Below are 22,878 nucleotides of genomic sequence, written 5' to 3'. Positions count from 1 at the left end.
TATATATATTACTGGTCAGGACTTTTTAAAGTTCCACTTACAAAATATATTACAATAAATGCGAAATGTTTTACAAATTAATTTTTAAATGAAGATAAATTATAGGAAGCAAAAACAAAAATAGTGTCCTGCTTGTTTTGCGACAGGCTATACAACAGCAAATAAATCAAACATGTGTGTAAACCTTTCTTTAAAACGTTATTATTATTATTATTATTATTATTATTATTATTATTATTATTATTATTATTATTATTATTATTAGTAGTAGTAGTAGTAGTAGTAGTAGTAGTAGTAGTATTAGTAGTAGTAGTAGTAGTAGTTTTAGTATTGTTGCTGCTGCTGTTGTTGTTGTCCCACTACTGTACATCTAGTATCAATACTAATATTACGAGTACCAGTACGATGACATTTTATTTAAAAAGCTGGAATACTCAACACATTGTGTTTCACAAAAGTACAAAATGTTTTAAAACAACATTCTGAAAAGCAATCTCTTGCTTTTGCAAACTTGCTCAGTATCGGTGTAGTGACTGCACAGCACTCGTAAATAAATACCTTCTTAAAAGGGTTATGAACTCTGCGTGGTTAGTGGCAGAGTATCTACCCAGCTGCGTACAAATACGCTTTTCCAAGCCCGCTGCGCTCGGGATATGCTGCAGCGCTGTGGACTGGCGGATGGATGCCCATCGAAGTGACTCTGAGGTACACTTGACCCGTCAACAATGTTAGAATTATTGCATTTGTAGCGAAGGCATGAATAATAAAAGCAACTAGTATTGGACTGCCTCGCTTGGGAAGAACTGGGGTTATGCTTTTACAACGGGTATTCTGGGTGAAATAAAACGTAAGCACGATGACATATGCATTCTCTCCGCTAGCAAAGTGATACATTATTATTATTATTATTATTATTATTATTATTATTATTATTATTATTATTATTATTATTATTATTATTTAACAGCAAAGTAATGTTCAGCTGATTCCCGGTGGAGCAGTCCGTGCCACGGGAACTGCATTGGGTTCAGTCGATTGGGTTCAGCTGCCGTCATACCTTGGTAACGAACTATAACAACTCCCTCAGTTTGTTTCTGTATAAAACAGAAGTAGCAACCCCCAGGTCAGGGCTCGATTTACCGCTCTTTTGTTTTAGTTAATAAGTGGTTTACACATGTGTAAACTCCAGGGTTCCCTTTGGTATAGTCCACATACTTCACATACAGAGGTTTCTTCAGTAATGTTGTCAGTGTTTTTAAGCTGTCCATTTATTTGCACCACACTTCTTTGATAAACGTAGTAACAGAACTGCTTTCTTACAAGGTCTCATGGTTCTTGCTGTCATGGGTTAGAATCTTTATTTGGAGAACTAATAAAGAAACCTCGTTTCACATTCGCTTTAATCCCTTAACAAGCTGGAGGCTCTCAATAATTCCCCTACCTAATACACAAGAGCGGAGAATACTGGGAGCTCTTTCTAATATATCAAGGACATCACAGTATGGCTCAGCGCCTCTACTGTCTATTGAATAATACCCTTCCCTCCTCCAGCCAGTGAAGAAAGTAAACAGAGATACTTTCAAGCTGTCCGTGTAGGAGGTAAATGTCATTGGAATTTCATCTGGAATACAAACTAACTGCCTGCAGCTACACTATCATTGATTACAATCCTGTCAGATCTCACCAGTTAGGAAGGCTCGTGCCCTCTCATGTTTCCAGCCTGTCAGCAACACTGAAGCTCAATGAATTGTGAGGGTCTCTTCCAGGCACTGACTGAGCTGCACACAAGAGATACTGTGCAACTCCTACCTGGATGTGAGGGTCTCCTACAGACACCGACTGAGCTGCACACAAGAGATACTGTGCAACTCCTACCTGGATGTGAGGGTCTCCTACAGACACCGACTGAGCTGCACACAAGAGATGCTGTGCAACTCCTACCTGGATGTGAGGGTCTCCTACAGACACTGACTGAGCTGCACACAAGAGATACTGTGCAACTGGAACCTGCATGTGAGGGTCTCCTACAGGCACTGACTGAGCTGCACACAAGAGATACTGGCCTTTCTCTGGTTAATGACTGAAGGTGTTTAAGTAATGTGAAAAATATATGTTTTCACATAACTGCAACCAGCAAGGAATCCACATGTGTTATATAGAAAAGGGTTACGGTTAGGGTTTTCACATAGCTGGCACCAGCAAGGAATGCACATGTGTTATTAGTAGATACAGAAAATGCTTTGAATTAAAGTGTAAAGTGGCAGATCATTTCCCCGGTAGGCAACATGCAGGCAGATTGCCCAATGCATAACTAAATGCATGATGTGGTGAAAATGTCCATGCAGATAAATCATGTCTTCATTATTCTTATGGGACCTCTTTCACTTGCATTTCCTATGTTCTGGTATGAAATACAGACCATAGACAATATCATGCAGTTCTTCTGAATGAGTCTCAGTAATTACAGCTTAAATTAGCCAACCAGGTTTCAGTTCAGAAAGTAATTGCTTCTTTTGTTGCACGCTGCTGGGTTTGAAAACTGAGAGTTTCAGAGCGAAATGGAAATAATTTTCTCTTTCACATCTCATGTGTTTATCCTTGGTATTCATTGCTGAGCACAGGCTTGAAGGAGTGCTGCACTCATTATCACTGCTGCACTGACTATCACTAATGCACTCATTATCACTGCTGCACTGACTATCACTGCTGCACTCATTATCACTGCTGCACTCATTATCACTGCTGCACTGACTATCACTGCTGCACTCATTATCACTGCTGCACTGACTATCACTGCTGCACTCATTATCACTGCTGCACTCATTATCACTGCTGCACTGACTATCACTGCTGCACTCATTATCACTGCTGCACTGACTATCACTGCTGCACTCATTATCACTGCTGCACTGACTATCACTGCTGCACTGACTATCACTGCTGCACTCATTATCACTGCTGCACTCATTATCACTGCTGCACTCATTATCACTGCTGCACTGACTATCACTGCTGCACTCATTATCACTGCTGCACTGACTATCACTGCTGCACTGACTATCACTGCTGCACTCACTATCACTGCTGCACTCATTATCACTGCTGCACTCACTATCACTGCTGCACTCACTATCACTGCTGCACTCATTATCACTGCTGCACTCATTATCACTGCTGCACTCATTATCACTGCTGCACTCATTATCACTGCTGCACTGACTATCACTGCTGCACTCATTATCACTGCTGCACTCATTATCACTGCTGCACTGACTATCACTGCTGCACTCCTGTCTCGTGCTGAGAATCTCTTCATTCTTTCATTGTTATTTACATTTTCAACATGCAGATGCTTCAGATACACAGTTTTGCAGGTTCTGTTGCAGTTTGGATTTCATGGTTGTGTTGTTGTTTTTGTTTGTGGGAGGCTGTGTATTTATTTAAATGCTGTTGTAAACACAGTATTTGTTTAGACAATCTTGGCACCAATGGTTATTTAACACTTTCATTTATTTCACACATTTATTTCTTCTCCTCCTGGATACAGTTGCAGTGCTAGCTGCCCAGCGTTATTATCTCAGATAAGGCTCTTGTTTGTAGTTCTGACTTCACCTTTTGTTTGTGTAATTTATGATTTCCTCCCTTGATAGCTTTACTCTAACAGAAGACTGGGTTGGCCATGCATCTTGTATACACAGTACTACTAAAGCCAACTGCACCTGCAGTTTAATAAACATGACTTACCTAATCACAGCACTGGTGTGCACTAAGAATGAACTCTCTTAGGACCAGCTTTCCAGGAGACAGAGAGCGTTTAGAAGCCTTTCAAACCTCTGCCTGGTCTTCTCATCATCTCACTGCCCCTATTGGAGAGATTTATAGGACCACAATCCACTAGCCTTCCAAACTGCCTTTCCAACTGGGCTCCCTGCTTTCTTTCAGATTTCTTTTTATTAGCACGCTTTCTGGAATGAAAACAGGAGTTACTGTAGTACTCAGAAATGATGAATGGAATATAGCTCTGCTGTGTTCATTTCTGGTGGCTATGTTCTCAATTACAATAATAGTTGAATAGTTTATTTTTATCCTGCCTGGTAATTATTAATTGTGAGTGTCGCTTGTGTTATTTATTTATTTATGTTTGTATATTAATCTGAAATACTTTTGCAAAGCATGGATTGCTTAATAAGACCATGCAGTTGCCTTGCCCTCCTTGTTTTTGTGCCTGTTTTGCAGAATCAGAATCGGGCAGTGGATAGTTCATTTTCAAGACTGGAGTATCTGGTAACAAGGTGCATTGTGTCTATATTTTGGACTGGATCACTTGGTCTACTTGAAATTGCTGTTGTTGCTTGAAGCCAGTGCTTTTAGCTTTCAGAGGGCTTCTGCTGTAGAATAATGACTGCTGTACTTGGAAAATGATTGGCTGAGCGGATCAGAGACGTTTAGAACAGATCAATGGGAACCTGTTCTGTGCCTGTTCTGCTGCTGGGGCTGCTGCCTTCTCAAGCAGTCCTGTTTTTACCCAGCAGCTTTTATGTAGCTCAACTGGATTTCTCATTTCACACTGGTTAAAAGTTCCAAAACACACGAGTATACTTCAAAATGAGCAACTGGGGAAGAAAAGATTTCGATAGCGCTGTTCAAACAGCACTGTAGAAAACATATGGAATGAGTTACTAGAGAAGGCAAGAGAAGACATGGGTATTATCTTGTTAGTGAGAACTCGAGACATTATAGAGAGAAAGTGAAGATAATCCTGTTTAGAAGAAAGCTTTTATTGCTTTTTCTGTTTCGAAAATGTCTTATTCTTAAAGTAAGAGAGAAATCCCAAAAATAGCTGCAGTGCATGAAAACCATTTAGAATTTCTTCAAGATAAGATTTGAAAGAAAAAATACAAACAATCACATGAACCCAGCAAAACAATAAAGTTTAACCATTAAAATAAATAATAAGAAGAGTAATAGTATTTAATGTAGATTATATTCAGCCTATATTCAAACTTGCTGTGCTGCAGTATCCAAGGTGCCATGTTAAAATGCAAACTGTAATTAGCGCAGCGTAATGACTAATTGAAATGAACTGCAGCAATTTTTAGCTGTGGCAATAACACCTATTCTGTTGAAACACTGCGTTAGCTTTTTCTTCTTAAAGGAGTTCCAAATTCCAAAGTATCATGTGTTGAGTGTTGCACACAAGCTGCTTAGCACTGGCTGTGTTAAAGCAGGAGCCTGCAATCCCTCAAAATGTTTGTCTAACGGGGTGTCATCCTTTACAAAGCTTTGTTCAGAAATGTTGTGTTTCCAGGGCTTAGCACTGATTAGTAAACTACACTTTAAGCCTACCGTGGGAAACTGAAGGTTTTAAGGTACTGCATGTTGGACAGACACAGTGATCACGACAAGCAGGCTTTGAAAAAAGCCTTTCCTCGATGACTGCAGACCTGTGAAGAGAAGGGAGTCTCCACCAACCTCGCAGCGAGCGTGTGTTAGTGTCATCTTTCTGAGCACATGCATGGAGCAAGACCAGTGACATCCACAGGACAGGGAGGGACCTGTTGAATTAATCAGAGTCCTATTTTTATATAGCAAGGATACCAAGCAATGTATCTAGAGTTTAATTTACCATACTTTCATGAAAAAACAAGTGAAGATCCAAAAGATAATCAAATAAGGAGTGTTATTAATGAAATGAAGCTGATCAGTGAATTTAAAAGCCTTGACCATCTTTATAGTAGAGGTCTTCACAGGTCCAAAATAACAAACCCGACCCAACCCGGTGCCGTCATCGACCCGACCGAACCGAAGTAAAACTCGTAATAATAGACCCGGATCCAACGCGGAACCGTCATCATTTTTACCCGACCCGACCCGAACCCGAACCGAAGTAAAGCTTATTATAGTAGCCCCGGATCCAACCCGAGCCTGAAGAATAATGGTTCTTATGGTGTAGTGGGTATTCAGAGTGACTCGACACAGGAAGCAGGGAGCAGATGTTTTCAAAGATCTTTAATTCGATGCGCAAAGGAAGACAGTACATGCGTTCAGAAAACACAAGTCTGTCTCGATTAATTCAACAGTTATACAGTCACTTTACATCACATAGATGGTTCAAGAGGTTTCCATGTAAGGGGTTGTCTTTCATTCTGAACAGTTTAGTATTATGTGCAAGTAAGCACGTACATATGTGGTTTAGCCTTGTTCCCTACCTAGTCTCTGTTGTCTAACCTTTTGCAGAAGTAAAAACACATCTTACAGACACATTTAAGCGGAACTGCGCCCTGAGTCCTGAGCCGAAGCAATAATAAAATGAAAACTTATAAGCAAATACTTCATTAATAAAACAAATATATTTATACACAAACATCATGGGTCATAGTTATTTAGATACAAAATTACTGTAACTAAGCAGATTATGAACGCAAATGCTTCCTGCTGATTAACCATTAAATGTAAGATATAAATTCCACCTCCACAATGCTTTTCAGGCTTTCCCCATAATGAGTGCAATCCCACCTATACATGGTCATAGAAACACTATGTAGAGGCCGCAGACAGAGACCCAGGCACACAGCGGGATTGGAGTTCAGAACCACTCCTGAGGCGGGTATGGGTCAGGTCTCAGTGAAGACCTCTACTTTATGTGTTCCCTGTTTCCACCCTGCTTTCTGCATGATTAGCTCCCAGCCTCCTCTGTGAGTGGTGTTGGTTTGAAGGAGTTTATTAGCCACTCTACTCATTTTGCTCCTGTGAAAATATTCGACTGAAGCAGCTGTCAAAAAAAACACTTCAGGCACTCTCCTCTTTATATTACGGAAATGCAATGAATTCAAAATGGATATATAATTTTAAATGTATGCGGTTGGTATGCTGTGGCAGAGGCAAATTTGACTTTAATTTTGCAAGGTCAAATGCATTCTTTATTTTGTTAATGGAAGGTTAGTGTGTGTTATTATTCAGGGGTTAAGTGAAAAGCTTAATTAAAATGAAGTAGCTCTAGATGAAATTGTTAATACTGATCCCTTGCTTGGCAATACAGTACCTTCAATCTGCAGCCAGTCTCTCACTTTCACCTTGGCAAACCAAACAGAAGCAGGAATGCCAGGCAGCTTTCAGCTCTTTAAGTGTCTCTTATAGCAGCCGAGCCATGAAATGATCCTGCCTCCAGCCCTGCAGCTCTTCACATTGAACGGAATGGTAGCTGCACTCCTAGATGTGAACGATGCCCTTGCAGAACCAAGCCAAAAACAGCATTACCACCAATGGCAACACAATGGAATCAAATACAGCTGAGGGGTGCTAAGGGACAGGGTATCCTACTGGAGTGCAGGCCTTTGACAAGGCTGTACAAAAACATTGCTGTGGGGACAGAATGCAGCCAGACTTGACCAGTGTTTGTCACATGTCAGGTGTCACTTCATCAACATCCAGGGAAACTGTTCCGCCTCACACGCAGGGCCAAGTATCTGGACTGTATCAGAGATGGAATCCAGCACTGACAAAAGGCTCTTGTGATGTACTTGCTACATGTGCAGTATTTAGGGTTTTGTGGCTCCATAGTTTCAGAATATTGAGACTGCTGTGTTAAAATCACAAGGTAAATTGACATTGCGGAGAATTCCTCTTGCAGTGTCATACATCTCGCACAGAGAGTACTGTCAAGGTCATTTTATATTGAAGGATGCCCATTCGGGCTAGTGTTTTTGAAGAATCGCATGAAATAGTAGATCATATAGTTGAGGACAGAACATATTCAAATTATTATCTATGTATAACCTGTAGCTGTCATAACTAATGGTAAAGGTACATTTGTATTTGAATAGGAAATATGTAACAGAATCTTGTTCCTATTTTCCATTTATTTTGTAGCATTCTGTTTTCAGAATCTACAGCAGATAATTGTATAAGCCTGAACTAAAAGGTAGCCTGTCTGTATTATGACCGATGCAGGAACTTCTCACAGGGTCAGCTAGCACCATACTCCAAAATACTTTAGATGTTGCATCACACACCCACTGGGGTGCTGATGTGGAGACCAACGACTCCAGCACTTTTAATATCCTGTAGAAAATCTACAGCCTCCCAAAATGTGTTTCTGTCTAAATAAAAATCGGACACAAGATACCTGGAATTTTCTGACTTTAAAATGACTTTCGGATCGCCATCAGTGACGTCTCTTGAAAGATCCTCAGTGATTTCTCTATATTCAATTTGCTGACCTCTGCACCCCTCTGAGAAGTACTGGCAAACTCATAGAGCATTCTTTATACTTGTTGAGGTTTCTGTACCATAGAGCAGGAAAGGGGTTTTTTGTGTGTTTGTTTAGAATACCCATAGAAGCTCTTCGAAAGACCACAGGGAGTAAATCATTCTTCTTTGCGACAGCATCAGCAGAACGCAGCAGCGGAACTGCATGAATGGAAGATGGAGTGTTCTCTCCCTCAGTAAACAAGCAGGAGAGTTTTAATCTTCATTCACGACACTCCATCTCTATCTCCACCCGTCTCTGTGAAGTGCATCGCATATGTCTCCTTAAGTAGAGAACTGTTCTTTGCATGCAATTGCGCCACACGTTATCTGTTATGCATATGCTGTCCTTGTGTCCCAGAACCACTCCACATGGCATTTCACAGTAATTGAAAGTCATTGAAAATAGCTGCATTAAAGATTTGAGATTTGAACCGTGTTATGCTAGTAGATTAGACATTTTCACTGATAAATATAAGAGGTCTCCATGGTTATCTGTGATCATCATTGCTCTTTCTTTGGTCTGTGTCTATGCAAATGGTTCATGGTTCAACACTACCATACCTTTTCACTCAAAAGGAATGACCAGTAAGCAGGTACTCCATGTTGTTTTGTTCCTGGGATTCTAACTCAGTGTATCCATTGTTGAACTTACACCAGGTTTGCTTGCAAAACGAATCAATCTTTTTGCAATTGATTGTTTTGCTTCAAAATGAGTTTACATGGCAAACTCAGTGGGGTTCGGAGGACTCAGTGCTTCTGAACCCATGTGCGCCTGAATCCCATTGAAACCACAAACCCAATTCCAGCTCCAAACTGAGCGAGCTGAAATGGGCCCTTATGCTCTTCTGTTCTTGTATGGAAATAATGGGAGTTCCTGCCGCTCTGATCTATTCATTTTTCAGTTAACATGTCATTGGAAGCAGTAAAGCCCCATAAATCTGTCTGGTAAAAGTCATATGGAGTAGTAGTGGAATAATCTGAATTTAACATGTTTTACACAGGAGGCACGGGTTCAGATTTCTGCCTGCTGCTTTTTCATTGGCCCATTCAGATTAAGACTCAGGACAGATACAGTAAAACGCCATGGTTAGTGCTGTAGACATGAGGTTACGCAGTGACCTTTCACCTCTGGAAGTCAGGGCTTTAATCCAGCTCAAGGGATTTTGTGCATCAAAAATCATTTTAAGCGGTGGCCTCAACTGATGGCTTAGTAAACATATTAAACAAGCACATTTTTTATTTAAATAATATTCATTTCTTCTGTAAAAAAACTTTTTAGAAAAATTGATCAGCATTACCATGTAGATTCATTTCTGATCTCACTCAAAAATACACGTCTTCTTGTCAGATGTTGCTTTCATGTGATATTTTTTTCAGTGTATTCTCGTTTCTCTCAGCTGGGATATTGCCCGCATTGCTTTCTCCACCCATCTTGATTGCTGTGCACAGGGCTGGAAGCAGCATTTCTCTTGTGTAAGTACCCTGCAAATGCAGTGAATTCCTCACAGCAGTGCTCTCCTGGGACCAATTAAGTCCCAACACACAGTACAGAATGGCTGTGGCTGTGATCCACAGCAGCAGGGGCTGGCTCTGCAGCAGGAGTGTGGGACAGCATGATGGAAGTACCTGATGCACAGAGGCCAGGAGGCAGGATCCACTCCTCCCTCTGCACTGCTTTAACACTGTGTTGCTCAAAAACCTTGCAGCAGTGCCCAAATAAGGAATAGTTTTCTATTAGTGCTGGATTGCCCAAGTGTGCAGGGTATAAGCACCGCTGTCTAGGACCTCTTCAGCTTGCCTGATGTACAGCAGAGGCTTGCCATCAGCCTGTGACGTTTAAAACAAACAAACTGTTAAACTTTTTAAGCGATTCCTGCTGGAAGTCGTGGTGGTAGGGGCGTCGTTATTTGTTCATAGTTAGACAGTTTATTCCCTAATCAATTACATTTTTTACAGCTCCCATGCTTTTTACGGAAGCCAGCTGACGCAAAATGGACCCAATAAAAAAAAAAAAATAATCATAAATCACGCTGTCTAATGAGGCAGCTTCCAAACGGTGTTCTTCCTCCCTGGTCTCTGGGAAGTGAGGATGACGTGCAGAGTGCAGATCTATAATGAGTAAACCTGACACAGTTCCACTGGGCTTCTTTGCTGAAGTTTAGTCAGGCTAATACAAATCTACCTGCCTCCCCCTCCCCAGTTTTAAAGTATTATAGACTTTACAGTATGTCCAGATTCTTCGCTGGCTGGGAAGTCAGAACTGGCTGACTTACAGTTAACTCACCCTTATAAAGTTCATAAGAGCTGCTCTTGAGACTCGTCACATGTTTTTGATTAGTTCATGTTTTTGCTGTGTGATTTATTAGTGCTGTAGTCCAGTAGTTAAAACTGAGGATTGTTTAGAAATTGCAATGTTTCTAAACGGCAGTTCCATTAATTTATTTGTGTTAATGCCTGCTGTCCCCAGTGTCATCTTAATAAATGAGATGGCCTTTATATTTGAAAAGACTTGGTGATGGAAGATTTTAAATAATAAAATACATAATAATAATACTCCTTTTGTGACAGCTGAGGGACTTGGAAGCTGTGTGTTCTAGAACCCTGTTAAGATTCTTTCCTGTCTCTTGGGATTCTTTATGTTTGTTTTCACCCAGTTTGGATTGCTGGAAGAATGATGGAGAGATTCAGGCAGGGAGGCGAGGGGGAGAGTGGTTATTAGTGCAGGACTGGAGATACCTGCTTTTCCTGGAAAACCACAGCCCATCTAAACAATACAGTTCAAACTCAGATCAGTGACTAAGTGTCCAGATGGACTGTGTGCTTTATTTATTTAATAAGAAATACAGAAAGAACGAAAACGTAGAGCGGGATCATCTCATTTCGAAAGGCATGGTGTGAAACGCATGAACAGGAGCACAAACTGGGGTCCGTCGTGATTGAAAAAGGGGGGCCCCTTTGATTACAGTGGGGCTCCTCTTTGAACAGCCGAGCATGACTCGCTCGGGATGACCTTGGGGAAGACAGAAAGCCAGACCTCCATGGGGTTAAACTTGTGATCTGGTCTGCATGACTGAAACCATTTCAAATGCTTTCCTGTGGAGAGGAATAGTTTGTATAAGACATGGGGTGGGGGGGTGAGTTATGATTCCCCGCCAACCTCCTGCAACGGAAGGATCCAGATATAACACTCACAGGGAGAGGAGTCTATGAAAACCAGACAGCAAACTGCAAACTATTTACTCTAACACAGGCAGAGCGAGAGAACCTGCAGCGATTGGGCTGGCGCGGGCTGCTGAGGACTTTATCACCTGGGTATGAGACGACATTCTCGAGGGCTTGGCGGCACAGCGAGAACCCTTCATTTATTATCTAGCCCTGGATTCGACCTGGGAGGCTCCTCAGAGTGTGTTTGTGTTACTTGGAGAATAAAATATTTTGAAGGTTTTATATGTTTACCAACTGGAAGCTGCAATAAATTCACATTTTTTTAATACTCTGTTGAACATCGTGTTTGTTAGTTTTTAAACTGAGTGTTGCACGAGAACGCCAGCCTGTGCCTGGGCCGCTCTGACTCTCACAGACGCTGGCGTAGGCTGCAGCCTGACTGGTCACACAGTTTTATTTGTAAATCATTTATCAGTCACATGATCGAGAAAGAAAGTTCAGGGGGAACGTGGTTCTATAACGATTCATGGTTTATACCGTAGGATCAAATCTCTAAGAGTATCTGTTTGGATTAAAGTATGGAAAATGAAGGGAACTTAAAAACTTAAATGAATACACTTTCAGCCTCTTTTACAAACATGTTTCATTTACAGAAATGATAAACAAGATCAGTTAAACATACATGGTCATCACACAACACCACCCCCATCCTATGTGGTTTGAGGGTAGTGTGCACCCCAGGATGTTGAAATAATAGCTGATTAATTAATAAATAAGCTATTAAATATAGCTGAAACTGTACAGATAACAGAATTCATTAAATAGTGGTGGAACAGCCTTCGGTAGACTAAATAATATTTCTCTGGCAGCTGCATTTTTCTTTTTTACAACCTTCATTTCCTTTGTCAGTGAAGTACAGGAGAGAAAATATAAACGCTAGCACTGTGTCTTTAAACCAGAGAGAAAAAGAAACCCGTCACTGGCTTACTCAAGTCAATTTAGGGAAAGCACTCTCTATCCCATACGTTAACATGCATTTACAGCAGCTAAAAAAGCAGATTCAATAACGTGCCTGCTGCTCTAAATATCTTTACCCAGGTGCCCCTGTGATATGTTTGAACCCTCAGAGGGCACTTGCACAGATCAGTGTTCAGCTGATCATAACACTGGCTGTATTCTGTATTCCTGTTACTCACACAGCACACTCTCTTACAGTGGGTTCATGAAGCAAAAAGCAACATGAGATTTAATCTTACTTTGGCTCCCCGATACAGCGTTATAAAGGGGGGGGGGACCAATTAAATTATCTTTTTAGCTGGAAGTTAATGATGAGTTGAATTATTGGATAATGAAATTAGGCCCCACTGTGTCTTCTGAGCCTACTCCTGGCTCGTTGTTCTCAAAGTATAAAAAGTGTTCTGCATAACCTCAGCTGAAGCATAAAAGGCAATTAAGAAACCAGCAGGGTGAACAGTTATATATTACCTATGTCATACGCAGCGCTGCTTGGATCAAGATTAAAGGGGCGGATTTGTATATGGAAGTGTAAAGCAGGTAATGAGAGCAGCGAGGTCTCCTAACATCATGCTTGAGAGCTGGGGCTTACTAGTTACTCTGGACGCATTAGAATGCACACTAGCCTTCAGTGGGACAGTGTAATAATCAACCTGAGATGCTGAATTTGAGTGAACAAGATTGCTTTTGACTGTGTAAGTGAACGACTGAGAAAGGGGGCACGTCTTCATGAAGCTTGCTGCTCGGAGTACATTAAAAGGGTCTATCCTAGTTATTGTTTTGTTTTTCACCATGCTTTCACTATGCTGTATATCTCTCTCTCTCTCTCTCTCTCTCTCTCTCTCTCTCTCTCTCTCTCTCTCTCTCTCTCTCTCTCTCTCTATATATATATATATATATATATATATATATATATATATATATATATATATACACACAGTGTAATAAGTGTCAGGGTTTCTGCACTTCCTGCATGTCATTTGAAAGCTTATTTCCATAGACACATGCAAGCTGGAATGAGTTTTTTGTTTGTAGAGACACAGATTTGTAAGGTGATCACTTTTGTAAAATGTGTTTTTCCTGGTTTTTGCCCCTCAGTTGTGTGAGTGGCTTTTCAAACATGGCAATAAGGCATTTTTGCAATGAAGGCTGGACTGGCGAGTTCATCTTCATTGCAGAACAAGGGGATTATTTGCATTAGTTTAGAGAGGCGATGATGCGGGCAGTCTTATAATCCAGCACTAAAGCTTACATTGGCCTTACTGTCTACACAAACCACTGCTGCAGCTGTTCTTTCACATGTGAAGTTACAATCCCAAGTTAAAGGTTTTTTTTTGCTATGAGAAATATTTGCTGCCATTTTTTCAAATGTGTAAATGATGTTTTCTCTGGCTTTTGAGTGGAGTGGCTTTTCAATGAAGACCCTCTAAAAATGTGAACTCCTGCCGTACTGTACCGTTGAACATCCACTCTGAGGATTAAATACATGGGCTGCTCAGCATCTGCAGCAATTATCATTATAAGACCCAATCACATGCCGTTGAGAGGTTTTCCCATCATTATTATTTTCCTTTAGCTTGCTTCTTTCTAATTCAAATGTATTTTTATGTCCATCCAGCCCAGTTGCTACTTTTGTAGCTTCTAATAGCACTGTGCTACTCTGCACTCTATCACCTCCTTATAAAAACAGCTGCAGCAATGAGGAACATTAGTACAACATCTGTCAATTTTAACAGTTTTAAATGAACAGGCAGAGTAAGCTTTGCTTAGGACCGATTCCAGATACTCAGTGTTCTATATTGAACTTGCTGACTCAGTCCTCTGGGAAGGGGCTGTTTCCTTGCTCAGCCCCAGCTCCTCTCCGTGGATCCTGATATGAACCTCTACCGATACACTGGAGCCCATGTTCCGTGCACCAGTCTGTGCAGCAAAGAAGAGCACAGCACGGCTGTGCAAGCAATTGAAAACTACCAGCCATCGTTAAACCCAGATTAGCATCTAAATGGAAACGGAATACATCATGATATTATTATCCAGGGTTTCATTGTTGAAGAGTGTTTTACATGAGCAGGGAGACGCTTTCAAAAGAAGATGCTTTCCTTTTGTTGGCATGAGTGAGGGCACACTCATAGAATGCAGGTGTACGCTACAGACTGCAAACTCAGGGACCGGGTTTAAAGACAATGTATTTATTTTCATATTGCGAAGTCTCTTATGTTATCTTTAAACTCCCAAAATGACCGTCTAAATAAACTCACAGCAGCTGCTTATCCATATAAATGTGGTATTAGCATTTTGGTGAACTATATTATCGGTAAACAAGTGAGCCATTTCCAATGTCATTTTAATATCCCAGTTTGTATTTCCCTGGCTGTATTTATTTCCAGTATGGGTTTTGTCGCTCCGATACGAGCTATTACTGTTCTCTAAATCTGCCTCCACCTGGCTTTGAGTGTGCTTTGCGCAAGTCACATGACAGTGTGACCTTTCAGCTTTCCAGTGTTGATCTGTGACAATGCATGTGATTTACTGTATTAGTCTGAAAATGCTTTATAACCAGGCTGTGCTTTTTGATTGGGCTATCAACGCTGCCAGATCTACTCTATGTTTATAGCGGTGAGGCGATCAGTTTAAAGGTTGTTTTGTCACATGACTTGAGTGAAATCAGGACGGCTGTTTAGTGCTGACACTCAGGATCTCTTTCTTAAAGGCTCTTTGCTGTTGTCTTGCTTCTCAGTCTGTTCAGGAAGCCTTTAGGGTTTCTTGGCGTCTGTAAGTAGCAGCTTTTCCTAGAAAGCAAAGGGTCTTGTTTATTGCTTCATATTTGAATTCATGAATACTATCTTGCTATTACGCATAACAGCCCAGGTTGCAAAATCTACAGAACCTGTATTGTCTAAAATTTCTAAAAGGATTGTTCACGTCAGTTTTAGCAAGCCACTTTGTTTCAGGGCTGGATCACATGAAATGTCTGCATGGCCTCTAATCACATATTTCATTGTTATGTCATTAGTTGGCGTGTTAAAATAAAATAACAGATGTGTAGCGGAATTCACAGTTTCAGAATGTTAGTTGCCTGACAGATTCTAATAAAAAACCTTCTAGAATATACAGTTCCTTCAGTAGGCGTGCTTCAAACAGAGTGAAATATACTGTGAACCCTAACCCTCCAAGACTACCTCTTAGCTCTCTATAATTAGCAGTCCTCAACTGCAAGCATTTATTTTATATAGCATAAGTTAATATGTGCAGGTGACCCTGTCTTCTCTAAGTCTTCTCTGCCTACTTAAAATACCTTAATGGTACAAGGTGGCCTAGACTATGAAATCATCCTTCGTTATACGTAGACATTAATGTTAACCATTTTAGGATTGATTCCTTAAGACTTTTTCTGGTCCCTCGCCATTGAAAAGTGTGTTGTTCTGATGACTTCCTCTGTTCTGTATCACAGCGATTTCTCTTTCCTGTGTTGATCTGTGACAATGCAGAGTGATTACCATCCCTCAATGAAATTGCTTTTTAACCAGGCTGTTATTATCTGCAAAATGACAGGGACAAAAGTAAATATCACAGACTTACAAATGAGTTTATTTAACAGAAGGTCCCGGCTGCTGGACAATGCAGCTTGTTGTGTTGTAGGATCTGGATTTCTCCAGATAAGGCATGGAAATAATGAAGTGCTAAATCCGAAACAGCGTCCCAACAGCTGCTTGTGTTTCTGTGTGGCTAGTAGTACCTGCTTGTGGTCTAAAAACACAGTTGTTACTCCTGCATTTTGAAATATGAGCACAGTAGGTAACAAAAAAAGGGAAAGTAATGTCTTAGTGTTTTCTGATCATGCAATCTGAAATGAAATGACATGGTCCCCGGGGTACAGCAATGGATCCCCAGACTGGAAGATTGTGTGGTTATTTTTCTGTGATTGCTCCTGATGGAGACAGACGCAGGCTCTACTGTAAGGCAATACACTATACTTTTTAAAGTAAAAGGTTTCTGTTGCAACACGTTTTTTCTTCAGTAGGTGGTATAATTGAAAAAGCACTGTAGAGGGGTTTACACCAGATCGTTCTTTACAAAATCGTTTTTCTCATAGACAGCTTTACGGGAAGAGTTCTCGTTTTCTTCTGGGCTCTGCTTAGGGAAGCATCAGGTTTCTACACAAAAAATATCATGTGTTTTACAGCTTTCTCATGCCAGCCTCAAAAAGCTGCTTGCTGCATACCTTTGTCTAGATGACTTTCTGACACAGAACCTCTTTTGGAGTTTGCAGTATTTATCAAAGAAGTCTGTGGAGTTTGCTGTTTTGTTTTTCAGGGAAAACATCTTCATCAAGGTCGGTTCTGTCTTTTCTTCCACCTCGTCAATATGTTTTGTTTTAACCTCTTTACTTTGAATGGACTGTTTTTTTCCCCTGTCGAATGGATCTGGCTGCTGTGCATTAGGACTCCTAAAGAATGAATAACATGCCCTTTTGGATCTTCTTCGTGGAGTTGCTAGGCGGGGTTCAGTTAGCAAAGCGCTGCTGTTCTTAATTAGCTTATGCAGTGATATCGGAACCGTACACAAAGTAAATATGCAATCTGAATTAGTATTTCAGAGATGCCACAAAGCACCAGAAAGTGAACTCTGTAAATGTACTGTGTTCTACACAGCGGCTTGCTTTACCTGTCTATCTGTGGCTTGTGTAATTGAATGGGAGGAGTGTGTGATCTCAATAAACCTCTTCGGAAAACGACGCGTCTGGACTCCTTATTCAGTGAAATATTATTCTACTCAAGGAACTATGTTACTCGCACATCAGTCAAAATGAACACTTTAACATGCAGTCGAGGATCGCAGAGTTTTCGCAGTGCAGAAACAGTTACAGTGTTTCGTTCTGCCTTAATCTTGCATTGCAGTTGACAGCCCTTTGTGTTCATAGGTCCTGTGCTCAAGCCTCTGAGTAAAAAGCTTTCAAAGCTAATAACCTTTATCAGTAGCTTGAAGACACAGACGCTCCCCCGAGGTGAAAGACTGGAAGGAACTGCATGCGTATCAGCTCCTGTTTACACTAGCTCGCAGTCCTGAAGGTCTGCTAATTAAAAGCACCTGTCACATTGTGTTCAATCATACTGTCCTAAACTGCACAGATTTTAATAATCTCCTACCTCTGGACCCTGACTTGAAAATAAAATATTGTTCTATGTGCGGAATTTCCCACATGATTTGTCAAAAAACAAACCATTCAGGTTAATGAACAATTAATCAGACTCCAAAAGAAAAGAAAAACAAAAAAATCTGGTTCTATTTAGGACTTACTATTCGTTTTATGATTGCCACTGCGTAGTATCTGCAAAAAGAATGTAATAAACTTGCTATATCTGCCATATTATTATTTAAACTAAAATAACATTTGCTGGCACAAATACAAAACCACTAATTCCATTTTCTAACATGCACTGGAATCTATTGACATGTCAGCGCTATCATGCAATTACATTTCCCAGCTCCGGTTCTGTCATATCAATATGAAATCCAGGTGTGGCGTTGACCCCAAAGCACCTGTGCATTTATTGCCCATCTGTGACTGCATGCTTTTGGGTCATTGCACAACTTTCTATATACTGTGCATCTGGAGCCCAAGTATGAAACAGATGGAGGTAGCAATAGAACAGAAGGTATAGAGAACAGCAATATTGAAATATGTATTAACAAAACCTTCAAAATCTGACGACACACACCTCACCACTTCATTCACTTTATTCACAACTGGCTTTGCTTGTTTTAGATCCTGGGAGTGATTGTCTTACGGTTCAGTATTCCCGTGCTTATGTTTAATATCTCCCTGATTTATTGGTTCCAATGTCTAAGCACTACGACTAGTTCCATTCAATGTGATTGTGTGAGAGAATGCAGAGCTTTACAACTACATTTGCATGTGATGTGCACTTGAATGGAACAGTCTGCTTCCTGAACAAAGCATTTCATTTGCTGGGAGCTTGAACTTTTAAAGGGAATCACTACAATGAAAGTTGTAATTCGGGCACGATTCTTCAGGTACCTGTTTGGAGAAGAAAATTCAAGACAGTTATCATGCTCACCATGTAAAGCATATAAATGCATGATCAGAGGTAAATGGTACTTATGCATGATACTGTTGCTAATAGTATTTTATCATTAAGATAATCCCATTCTTGTAAAGTATCTTAGTGAAACAGATTATTATGCATACAAAGCTAAAATGAAGACATTGATAAGACATAACGGATGAGCAGCAAATTATACTCTCTGTGTACATTTGTCTGTTGATTTCTACAAGGGTTTTTGCAGACGACCTACACGTGGGCAACAAGTGCCCATTAATAACTATTTACAAGTGTAACGGATACTTATATCACCTGATTACTCTGCACACCCCTGATTTCTATCAATTCGTCTCTTATCCCTAACATCTTATTGGTTTTGGCTTGCAGGGTGTCTGTGTGTCTGTGGGTGCCTGATTCTGAGATCCCAGGGCCGATTGCCTGTGATGGACGAAGTTGATATCAATGAGAGGTAAGTAGGAAAAATAAGAAAAAACTTTCAATCAATCAATTAATTTAATAAGTACCAAATAATAAGAACCATGATAACTGTGAGCAATTATTGAATGCACCAGTTCAAGGACTATCCAGTAGAAAGACCAGAGTAGAAGTGGACCTGGTGCTGTGCATTCACTTGTGTTTGTAGATCTAAAGGACAGAGTGCTTCTGAAGGTACTAATTAAAATGGTAAGGTGTACAGTGTGTGGTATTTCTGTGAGCATTTCTAGTAAGCTTTCAGATGACAATATGAATGAGCTCCCTCCTGCTGTCCAAATGATTATTTTTGTTAGTTTTGTTTTTTCTGAAATAGTGCAGGATGTTTACCGTAGATATCGCTAACCTTTCTTTGCATCATGCTTTTAATATTCACTGCAATAACTTTCCTTCTTACCATAAAAAGGCAGACACCATGTGCTTTCGATAATGAAATGGAGCACAGACCCTGGTCTTGTTTTCTTCACAGTCAGTAAAGGGAACATCCCTCGAGGTGGATTAAAGAGACAATCTTAAACAGACCCAGTTCTTCTGACAGATCGCCTGCTCTCTTGTGCTCCGATTTGTATCTTACAGAATGAAAAGTAGAAAGCACAACCAGCTGTGCAGCAATTGACGTCAATCGCCACCGTGCTTCTCACAAGTGAATAACAAAACGACTCCAATGGCACAGAAGCTGGCTATCCAGATAAAACAGCCTGATGTTTATATTGGTATTCATGACTGCCGTGAATGTGGTTGTTTTCTGTCATACTTTTAAGGTCTGGGGGAGTTATCCAGAAACCCAGCTAACCGGGCTGCTTACACCCCAATCAGTGTGGTTACTTGACAAGCTACTTCCTCCCTCACACCCTCAAAAAGAAAGCACCTCCTCACCAATGAGGTCACCTCCTCATGTAATCAAACTGTGAAACCTGCCTGATTCTCACATCACCTTTCTTATTAAAGTGGCAAACTCCACAGCTCGGCAGGCCTGTCCTTTCGTCACTCTGAATCGGAGTTGAGTTGATCTTAGTTTAACGAAGCCTCCACTGACTGCCTGTGCGATGGAATATGATATTTCAGCTCATTCCTCTGATTTGCTGAGACTCGCTAGCCACACCAATTACAATACAGGGGAGCTTTCAGGTGTATACGTTAGACAGCATCTGTCATGTGTGCTCACCAACAGAACGACGTCATTTACCTGGTCGGAGAGACGCTTTGAGAGCCACATTCCAGGTGATGCGCACTGTGCAGTGATGCCACTGTCACCCCTGAAACTACACCCCTGCTGGATCCGATGAGCTAGTGTTAACTCACAGAGTAAGGCAAACCAAGACAGCTAAGAGCTTTCAGTAGAAATCAATGAGACAGACGTAAATGTATTTGAAGAACAGGGCACAGCACTTCAAAATAATGATGCACTTCACGTACAACGACCGTTCAAAGGAGTTCCTGGGGAAATCATTTTTTAAATAATAACCAAAAAATGATGCAAAAGAATGGAGCTTAGAACGTACGCAGATGGAAAATTCATACCCTTAGAGCTGAATGAATGAAAAACTGAAATGAAATTGGCATTTTTTTTAAATGGGCTTGTTGATAAGGAAGGAGTGTAATAATAAAAATGTATTGATTCCGATTAAACGCAGTTTGCTTTTGCTCCTTGACATCCCCTCGATGCTGGAAGACGTGCTGCTGGGACTGTATGAACCGCAGAGCACCTGTTCCCTTCGCTGGGGCCCAGCTGCTGCTCCATATTGATTTGTTCTCTGGCAGATGATCAGCTTCAGTCGACACGGCAGCCAACAGAACTGGCTACGGCAGCAACACAAATCCCGGGTTACAAAGAGGGAAGGTCTTCCTGTCCAGTTTCTTTTTTTAGTAAGCCAGTTTAAGAGGAGAGGACAGGGGAAATAGGAACACGGTGAATGAACATGACCTCTTCAAACTGGCACCTGCAGTGTGGTACATGGGGCTCCTTGTATACAGTAAAGAAAGGTGCTGGTTAATGGATGATGAGGTCACCACTGGCTTGCTACTAACCGGTAACAATGTGCACAAAACTAAGAGGGCATTTTGAAGGCATTTGGATTCATTTATTAAATATTCCGATCAGGGTGCGATTTGTCAAATTTCCAGTGGGGGGGATAATATAGACAAACAACAAAACTTCATGGCAAGCCTTGATCATACTTTCCAACAAACTGTTCAGCGGGACACTGATCATATATATTATCATATAATAGACGTATCCCCCAACTCAACACCACACGACCATCATGCCAGTAAAAATAGATGAATCATGAAGCGTTCTTACCTTTGTATAAGTTAGTGATCAGCAGATGTGTCAGCCGCATGAAGAGCACAGCGTGTGGTTTTCACTAACTCTACTGTGCAGAATAAATGATTTTATTTCTATGGGTAAAATCAGGAATCTCTTCCCTCTGATCCTCCACTAGACAGAGCCTGGGCAAGCTGAGTCCAGGCCTCCAGGGTTTAGCAGCTTGGTACGTGGGTTGCACCCATTTTTAAATGGGAGAGAGGGCATAAGAAAAGATCTAAGAAAATATGTACTGTAGGAAGGTACTGACAAAAGATGTTAGTTTTTGCCTTGCTTTGGAACATGTGCACACAGAACGCCTGGCAGACGAATATGAGGTACAGCATTAATGCTGCTTCAGAGCTCTCCATGCAGACTTGAAAGCACTGTCTCAAGAGAACACGTCGTGCTAAACAAGCCCTGCAATAACGGTTCGACCACAGCCACTGCTAATTCACCGCTTTGTTCCTCCACAGTACCCTCTCTGGCAGATCAAAGACTTTACATGAATTCTGTGAATATTTCTTTTTCCTCTACTCCTTTTGAGTACTTCTATTCAATAGTAAAGTGTTAAATGTAAAAAAGGCCAGATCTTCATGCTGGAGAATAATATGGAAATAGGATCTGAACAGTGCACATAACGTTCGCTGTATTAACCCTACACCTTCATAAAGGGATTTATGGTCCTTGCCAGGGCTTCCCTCTGAAAGACAATAGAGAATCGAGTTGCAGCACAACAAGGCTCTCCAATGGTTTTCATTCTCTCAACCTGCTCCGGCTGTATTGTTTTAAGAAGAAACTGAACCCGCAGTGTAGAGATGCTCCATCTGTTATGATCCCAGCCTGCCATTGCTGCACTCTATCTATCAGCATTCAAGTACAGTGTTACAGTTGAGAAATAACCTGCTCTAGTTTAGCAGCTCCTATGAATAATCTGGACCGTCTCGGCCAGCACCCTGGTATAGGGAGAAAACGGGTGCTGGAAGGTCTTGAACTTCACTCTCATAAACTGCAGCTTGAACATCTTACTCTGACACATTGGGCCACGTCAACAGTACAGCGTTCAAATCTACAGGGAGGTGACATTGTTTATTAAATGACAGTGTGATGAAGGTCAAGTAGACACACTTTCTGGCTTGTGCCTTCATCATGGGAATGATTGATTTCCCATATCATTTGTATGGAGTGTGTATGAGCTTTTACCACTAAGCAAAAGAGCGACTTTGTTAGCTTGGTTCCTCTGAGGGATCATTTAACCTTCAGAAGACCCTCCAGTCTGGCTGCCAGTGTTCTTATTTACATTTTAACAACCTGTGCAATAACCCCAGGCTCCCAGACACCTGCTCTCTCCTCTCAGATGTTTTTGGTCAACCGTTCACTAATGCTAGATGCGTGAGCAGCTTACAAACAGTAGCCTGTTCCTATGCATCTCACCTTTTTATATTGGGCTCAGCAGCAGAATGGGACTTGTTATGAGGTTGGTTTTGGGTACGCCTATTAACACAATACCCTCATATCACAACTGAACTGAGCTGAATATCTTTCATGGGAGTCCGTGCTCCTTCTGCAGACGCTGGTCTGCAAGTT

The 22,878-nt window shown here is 41.0% G+C and overlaps 1 protein-coding gene across 2 annotated transcripts in view; it reads left to right on the top strand.

Moving 5' to 3' along the window:
• The window catches only part of LOC117413069 (5-hydroxytryptamine receptor 4-like), a 62,035-nt gene that overhangs the window by 745 nt on the left and 38,412 nt on the right, over positions 1 to 22,878 (top strand). For both annotated transcript variants that reach the window (XM_034021805.3, XM_058997182.1), the window contains exon 2: positions 18,882 to 18,963. In XM_034021805.3, coding sequence (XP_033877696.3) covers positions 18,938 to 18,963 — 26 coding nt within the window. In that variant the 5' untranslated portion in view covers positions 18,882 to 18,937. The remainder of the gene's footprint in view (positions 1 to 18,881; positions 18,964 to 22,878) is intronic.

The sequence above is a fragment of the Acipenser ruthenus genome, chromosome 23, assembly GCF_902713425.1.
Source record: "Acipenser ruthenus chromosome 23, fAciRut3.2 maternal haplotype, whole genome shotgun sequence".
NCBI classification, from domain to species: Eukaryota; Metazoa; Chordata; class Actinopteri; order Acipenseriformes; family Acipenseridae; genus Acipenser; species Acipenser ruthenus.
The sequence above is the reverse complement of the archived record's forward strand: the minus strand, read 5'-3'. Positions and strand labels throughout refer to the sequence as shown.